The sequence below is a fragment of the Corvus brachyrhynchos genome, unplaced genomic scaffold, assembly GCF_000691975.1.
Source record: "Corvus brachyrhynchos isolate BGI_N302 unplaced genomic scaffold, ASM69197v1 scaffold97, whole genome shotgun sequence".
Classification (NCBI taxonomy): domain Eukaryota; kingdom Metazoa; phylum Chordata; class Aves; order Passeriformes; family Corvidae; genus Corvus; species Corvus brachyrhynchos.
In genome coordinates this window covers 2,909,691-2,917,834 of record NW_008239758.1, presented here as the reverse complement: position 1 = coordinate 2,917,834, position 8,144 = coordinate 2,909,691, and the positions used below count along the sequence as shown (strand labels likewise).

Here is an 8,144-nt window from a genome sequence, read left to right as displayed (position 1 = left end):
AATAAATGACAAAAGCTTGATTTAAAAAAAAATTAAATGTCTTGCCAGGTATTCTAAGAGGGAAGATATGTACTGATCCAGTGTGAGAACAGTCCATTTCTTTGTAAGGTTATAACCAACACTGAGAAGCAGCAGTTACTTCAAGCCCAGATGCATGAGCTTCCTGAAAGGAGCTGGTCCTCCCCAGTATCCCCTGGAAGCAGAGAAAGTTCTTTCACATACTACTGAAGTAGGGCTTGGGGAAAGTTAAGAGTTAAGTTAATACTGTTAAGAGATAAGTGTTAGGGGACTGAAGTAGGGCTTGGGGAAAGTTAAGAGTTAATACTGTTAAGAGATAAGTGTTAGGGTGTTGTTTTGATCACAGCTAAGGATGGACTTTGCTTCTATTCTGGCAAGGAACTAAGTCAGAACAGGTGTCTATACCTGATGGTTTTTCTTCAATACTTACTTAAGTAGTGCATTCCAATAGAGCAGAGGCATCATATCAGCTTTCATGTGGTACATGGTTACTCTCTCCTTACTCTGATCAATGGGAAAGGTCTCCAAAGGCTGAGCATTGTAGTCAAACTCTGCCAGAATCACCTTGTTGTAGCCTGTTACTAGGGGGCAGGAAGTGTATCCATCATACTGCAATGAAAAATACCACTTTTCATTATTCTGACCAAAGCCTAAATGCTGAGATTTTACAAGGCATGGTTAAAATTCACATTTCCAAACAACTTCCTAGGAGACTTCCGCATTTACAGTGTAAATACCAGTGAAGTTGGAAGGCTGCTAGACCTGTTATGGTTTAACGACCATAATACCAAGCCATTCCATTTCAAATGTAGATCTGCTTAACAACATTGCTTAAATTAGACCTAACCTAGAACAATAGGGCATTAATTGTTGGTTATTGTAACTAATGGAACAGGTGACCAGAAGATATGGATGAGAGCTGGTGTTTACTTTAACAGGCAAACTATCTTTAATCTAGTGAGAATTTCCAGAGAAATGCAGGATATTTGGGTTAGTACCCCAAGGAAGCCATGTGTAAAATGAAAGTAAAAGCTCAAGGACAAATTTGAACATATTTATAGGCTTAACACAGTGTAGTACAAAAGCTTCTGTTTAACTCTTTAAAAGATCATGTCCTATACAGGAGAAGCAAGTTTGCAAGAGTTTTTCTGGAACAGGGATTACCTTAACAGTGTAAATAAGTCACTTGTACTGATGAAAAACCCAGACTAATCAGCATTTAACCTTCTCTCAGCTCAGAAGTCAGGGAATCAAATAGATAATACTTTTAATGGCAGCATCAAGAGCATGAACTGTGCAATTCCATTGCTCCTCTGACATGCAGCTTGTAGCCATTTAGTACCACAGCGGCAGAGGCAAAGCCTTTCCTGCCTTCCGCTTCACACGCTCAGCTGCTTGCAAGACTTCCTGTGTAAGAAGGGAGAAAACATTCAAGAGAATTTCTCCCTAAGAGAAAGTACCTTTTTAACTGGCAACTTGTTCTTCATTACCAGAGAAATGGTTCTATCAAGGACTCCAGACTGTGCAGCTAAATAAGAAAGAAAAAGAAGTGTACTAAGACTTTGTTTCAGGCAGCAATTGTCATTAGTAAAGCAAACAGTAGTAGCCAGGCATTTTGTTGGACAATTCAGCTGCAATTGAATTTGCATGTAAGTTTACTGTCCCAGATTAAAAAAAAATGGACTGATGCTTTGGCCTCACTGTTTCGAACATGCTAAAGCTTAATGAAACTTGAGCTGGTATTTTTAGCCTATGCCCATTCTCCTATGACAAACTATACTTGCTCAGTCTTATCAAACATGAGATTCTGGCACACTGAAGTTCTGTTTCATTTTGAGTGCTGTAACTGTAGACCCATTCACTGAAGTAGTTGACTACCCCACTCTTACATTACATCAGTAACATACTGTATACCCTGAGGTTTTTCCTACTCTTTTATTTGCCTTTTATTGGTTGTGAGACCATACACTTAAAAGTGTTTTAATTGTGGAACCTGTGGCTACAAGGGCAGAACATGTGATTTTTCGAAGTGACTTATCAGTTAGGTGACACATGCATGAGGAGCTAAGATAAAGCAGAAAGGTTCATTACTGAATGATGTTGTAATACAAGAATACTTCGTTCATTTTATGACATTCCGTGAACACAAAAAATAGAATTAGTTCAGCTGTGAGGTATCTGGAACAGAACTCTTGGGTTAGTGGCATTGACATGGTCTGTAGCTAGCTGGTCAGCCCATGAGACTGGTCTTTTTGAAAGCTCAAAATTGAAATCATGACCTCAGGAGTAGCAAACTAACAAAAAGCTTAATGTGACTCCACTCTTGTCATTTACACACACAAACATACACATGCAACTTTACCTACAGCTGCAGCAGTTTTTGATGTTGGAAGGTTGGTGCAGTCTCCAATACCAAAGATATTAGGATACTTTTTATGTTGTAGGGTTTCCTTATCTACATCCACCCAGCCGCTTTCATCTGAGACAGGACTGTTGATGAGTACAGCAGGTGGCCCCATTGGGGGTGTGACATGAAGCATTTCATACTAAACAGAAAGAAAAGGCACTCAGTGGTTAGTTCATCACAGCAAACTCTATCTGTTGGTATAAGGCAATAAGTACAGTGTGGAGAGAGGGTTTCTTGGGTTTGTGTCTGTTTGGTTTTTTAAACACAAGCATATAGAATGAAAATCTGTTCTCAAATTTCAAGTGCATCCTTTAATTAACATGGACCTTACCAAGCAACTCCATTTGGAAGCAATCTGCCTTCCTCCATACACACCTGAGACATTCCCATGGCATACTGGACTCCAGGCATAATTTATGAGAGATTTTTTCTTCTCTCCACCTTGGTTTCAAAATTTTTAATACTCTGCTAAAGTTAGAGATAGTACTCTAAGGGGGTAGGAACAATACACAATGAAGCAGACTATGTTATTACAATGTAGAAGTTATTTTGCAGTACACAAGGAAAAGAAATAGAATGAAATGAGGGGTCTGAAAGCTCCTGACCTGATAAACTTCAGTCACTCCAGGTTTGTCCAAGCTTTCAAACACAGCTTCTTGCTTGTCTGCCCGAACTTCTATGAGGTTGCGCTTATAGTTAACAGCAATGTTCCTCTCCTTTATTACTTCAAGCAATGCATCAGCATACTTCTTAACACCAAAAATCACACCAAGGGAAGTGTTGAACATGATGTTTGCTTTGGAACGTCTTCCTGTCTGCAGGAGGAGAGCCAATTAGCCTTTTCTATTAAGAAACTGTGACAAGCTAGAAGAGACAAAAGAACTATGCTGCACTACTAAAGAGCTGACAGAACTATTCATGCAGGTCAATTGTTAATGAATATTTAATTAATATTTCACACCATGTTAGAAGGTAGACCCCTTTCAGCATGAGGTACTGAAGACACCACACAAATGACTTATGAGAAGAGGTGGCTGCAAGGCACTGAGGAACTGCTTGAAGCAGTTTAGTGTTATAAAGCTTTCTGAAACCTTCATTTCTATGCATAATTCAGGTATTCACCCAGTAGGTAGCTCATGAAACTTAAACATATATGAAGCCTGACACTTCCACCTGAAGTTGTCTTTTGCTTCCACTAAGCTTGCTTTAACAGCCTGGCTAAGACTCCTCCTGATGCTGAGACAATGTGCCCCAAGGAGCAAGCATAGCCACTTCTCAGACTAGTAGAAAGACAAATGGTAACAACTATTAAGTACTTAAAGTAACAAGAATTACTTACTTCCAGCCAGTGTTATTTTGGTGCACCACGTGAAGTTATAAATTAGGCTGATAACAGCTGTATCTGCACTCACAGAAGCAGGGTAAGCAGTTCTTTCAGTATGGATTCTGAATTCTACAAGTTTCTCTGGTATTAAACATATGCTAAATGTTTATGTACAATCCATTGCCTGCATTCCTTATACATTAAAAATAGAAAAACCGACTCTGTCACTTTAATAATCCTGAGTCACAGCACTCTCATGTGGTTTATATTCATTTTAAAGATAATATGAAACCTTTAGAACAAGCTTCCAACTGTGAGAACAAGCACGGGCAGAGAGGGTAAAATACTTACTTTTCTCAAGTATGCGTCTGACAAATACATGATCTTCTGAGGAGCCCCTGCACACTTCACTGGAGTATTTGGAAAAGTGAAGATTGCATTTCCTTCCTTAAAATCTTGTAAAGCTTTCCATGTTTTCTCTACTGTCTGGGCTGAATAATTGGAACCTATTTTAGGGTGATTAAAACCTTCAGGCAAGCCTTTGATCTAGGAAAAGAGAAATTAAGGTTTCAAGTACAGATGGCAGAAGTTTTGTCATCATTGACATGTATTAAATATAGACTGAGAAATAGCTATATAAGAAGTTTCTACCAGAAAGAAAGCCCATACTTACTTGGTAGTTGGTGTTTTTAAAAATAGGCCTAGCAATAAAACAGGTATTTCCTTTAGAATTTAGTAGATGATTTAGTAGATGTAACATTTAGTCAAATTACTTTGGTCTGCAACATCTGAGCATAAGTCTTCAGTGCAGACCCAGACCCAAGTTTTTGTAGACTGAAATTCAGAGTAAGAATTTATAAAGTCACTGCCACATCATCACAAGTAAAAATCACGTAAAAAAAAAAAAAAAAAACCAAACCAACCAAACATTTACGAAATGTTTACATAATTATTACATAATAATTACAAAATGTTTACATAAACGAAAATTTATAAGCTGAAGGAAACTTTTCAGTTGCAGACACCTATATTTGCCTAGGGTTACTTTGTTTTACTAAACTGTATCCAGCTATTATTTCCCTGCTACTCCTATTATGAGCTGAGCATCTGCTTGTGAGGAAGGAAGTTGTACCCATTTCAAAATAATGGATTGCAGAAATTCCGTGAGAAAATGGGAGTCATGTTACACATGCTGCAATGTGTTTGGGATGTTCCAGTCTGCACCAGGAGTAGGCTCTTGCTAAAGAAAAAACATCCCTTTTTTAAAAGTGTCCACTTTTGTTTTAGAGGTACTATGAGTTTTCATTACAGAGTGTGATTAACTGTATTACATGCCTTCTGCTAGTGAACACTGAATTTACTTTTATCAGCTTGTGCTGGAGCAATACATGTGAAGACTGAGAGGAGGGTCACTGAACATGCTGCAACTCTTCCTTCCACCGACCCAATCGCCAGAATCTGTGTGTGACTGTAGTTAACTGAGACCAGCTCTTGCTTTACACACATCTTGAAAGCTTTTCAAAGAGATACTTAAGTATATTGTCAGGTACTACATCATATTCAGATCAGGATAAAACCACGAGGGTCAAATTGCTCAGACATCTTGCCTTTGCATTTTCCTCCTCCTACACATCACTGTGGTCATTCTTGCACCAACATTTACCTCTGAGTGCCACCGTGTGAAGTGTTCACGGAAGGGAAGGGCCCCAGGGCCTATTTAAACACAAGCCTGGTGACTCAGCTGGCTCCTTTTGAAGTGCACTCTTTAAGAAAGGTGAGGGTAGGTCAAATTAATTCTGCAGGACAGATTTTACCTACTGCTGCGTGTTTCTCATTCTCATTACGTTAGAGATGCTTCAGACTACAGTCAGCATACCTTCTTATCTCATTATTACAGGCTGCCTTAAAGTTCTAGATTTAACTTGCTGCCCCATCTGCTGATATTGCCACAGAGATGCAACAAAGTTGTCAGAAAAGACTTTCCCAAGGCTAATTTGGGTTAGGAGTAAAGTCATTTGTCTTCTAGCTCTTTAATTCATGCAGTGTTCAATACCTTGTAGTAAAAACAATACTGAAAAGCCATTTACTTTAATGAATGCACGTGATGCTATTAAAACTGGTATAAATGTGATTACTGTAAAACAAATACCTTTTCATAATGCAGACTAATTCCAAGGGCAATTATCAGATACTTGTAAGATACCTGTTGCGTAAGGAAAAAAAAGTATTTTAGACAAAGAAACCAAAGCATTACCTCAAAGTAAATTTCAGTTACCTGACAGCAACAGGGTCACAAGGGAAGGAGATATAGGGAGCATTAGTAACATAAGTTAAGCTCTAAGAATTCTAGTTAAAATGCTAACTGCATTATGAGTTACACACACAACCTTTGCTATACACGGACCCAGGTATCTGGAGCAAAATATTCTCTCTTTTCTGTTCAGTTCACTATAAACAGGGCAAAGGCTTATGATAATTGTATTTTGAGTTGATGTTATTCTAACTTAGTTATCTACTGCAATTTTTATTAGAAAAATATTTTAGGATCAAGTATTTCTAAGTTTTATTTCCTGGCCTCCTAGATGGTGGAGTCTTGCTCAATAGGCAGTTCTAGGGGGATCTGCAGGAAGTAGACAGCTCATGAGATAAAATAAAAAACTTTTTTTTTCTTTTTTTTTTTACATTATTACCTTGATATCATTCTCCAGCCAGACACAGTTCTTATCTGGATCCAATGCTGTAACTTGAGATTTGATCCACTCAACACCTTTAGGCATTACACTTCCTGTTGGACGTCCAGAAACTGCCAGCTGCTTTGCACCACCACCAACCAGGGTCCACAGTGGCTGATAGTAATGAGTCTGAAATAAAAGGTTCAAATGGACATTTCAAAACTGTTTAAAGGGACTTAAAGATGAAGGCACATCACTCCAAATGGGAGCAATGTACTCTTAACATTGTATTATTCTTAACAAAAGAAGCTGTATAAATAACCAAGATTTTTCCATGACAAAGCTGCAGGGATGCATAAATCTCATGGATAAGCAAATGTCATGCAAAACCTTTTGAAAGATGGTTAGCTGGCTTACTTTCCACAGCTAAAAACATGTGGGGCTGGAGAGGGATGAGAATCAGACCCATCTGGTCACATGTAAAATGCTTACTCTTTACAGTGCTCTACAGCAGAGGGAGACTCACCTTACTTGGCTCAACAACAGCCACATTTGCTGCCCCCACTTTCCTCTTCATCCGAGCACTCATGGCAATTCCACCAGCACCTCCACCCAACACAAGTACTTCATAATAATCCTTGGCAGCACACCTGGCTGCTGTGTGTAAGCCAAAGGAGCTCATCTTCTGCATTCCTGGTTTCAGCAACCACACACCAGGACGGAGACAGAAGCAGGAGAACACTGCTCCAATTGCTGACATCTTTCATTAAGTGGGAAGCTAGGAGATAAGGAGAGGCACCAGCAACAATTACAGGAGGCAGAATTTATATTTATTTAAATGCCTGGGTTAGTCTTCAAGGCAAAAATTATAATATTAAATCCTGGAGTTATCAGGCAAGAATTACAGCTTTTGTACTGGTACTTACAGACCAGAGTTTCAAAATTACACCAGAAACCTCAAATATTTTCAAGAAAATCTTCCAATGCCAGCTTCAAAAATTCTCCACGACACTAGATGTAGTTGTGCAACTCATTCTGAACCTTTCTGTGCTATCTTGACATCCCTCATGTCCGTGTCCCCTGAATTCTTTATAATGGCCCATTATTAATGCTTACAGTTACAATTTGGGACAGAGACAGAAAAATCTCAGAGGCATCCAATGTAAAACAAATGTTAATAATTTTTACAGAAGGTTTCCAAGATGCAGACATTTTCTTTTCATCCTCTCCCCATTCAGAACAAAACACCCAACTCCAGAATAAGTTAGTTTCACTTTAGAAGGCTGTTTATCATCTGTGCAGGCAGCTACTTAAAAATATGGACCTCCATTCTTAAATCTCTTTTTCCTTTCACTCTATTTGTTTGCATGTTTTTAGAATAAGTCTGTTTAATACTGAGGAAAATGCACTTTAAAAAAATCACAGTTAAGACTGAGCAGGAGAGCTCAGCACCTCAGTATTTCAACTAGAGCTTAGAACAAACACTTAAGCGAAGCACGGCGGTTCATAAAGAAGCACTCAGGACAACTGCAGTTTCTTCCTCTCCGGGGCACCTACCAGATGCTAAGCTCCGCAGACTGCCCATCATCGAACCAGTTTATTGAAGGAAGTTGGAATAAATGAAGTTAGAAAAGTCCTACCGGCAAGAAGTACAGATCATTGCAACTATTCCTTAAACAGCTGGCCGCAGATCAGCAGCTTAAGCATTCCACCCATGCACGTG

At 38.9% G+C, this 8,144-nt stretch overlaps 1 protein-coding gene across 1 annotated transcript; it reads right to left on the bottom strand.

The window, feature by feature from the left end:
- Window positions 1-6: 6 nt before the first annotated feature.
- On the bottom strand, window positions 7-8,066 carry SQRDL (sulfide quinone reductase-like (yeast)). The gene is made up of 10 exons (XM_008640044.2): window positions 7,979-8,066; window positions 6,948-7,199; window positions 6,440-6,610; window positions 5,899-5,952; window positions 4,101-4,295; window positions 3,031-3,240; window positions 2,381-2,564; window positions 1,479-1,546; window positions 449-627; window positions 7-193 (listed from the first exon to the last, which is right to left on the bottom strand). The coding sequence occupies exons 2-10, from the start codon at window positions 7,179-7,181 to the stop codon at window positions 136-138; spliced, it is 1,353 nt and encodes a 450-aa protein (XP_008638266.1). The 5' UTR covers window positions 7,182-7,199; window positions 7,979-8,066; the 3' UTR covers window positions 7-135.
- Window positions 8,067-8,144: the final 78 nt, after the last annotated feature.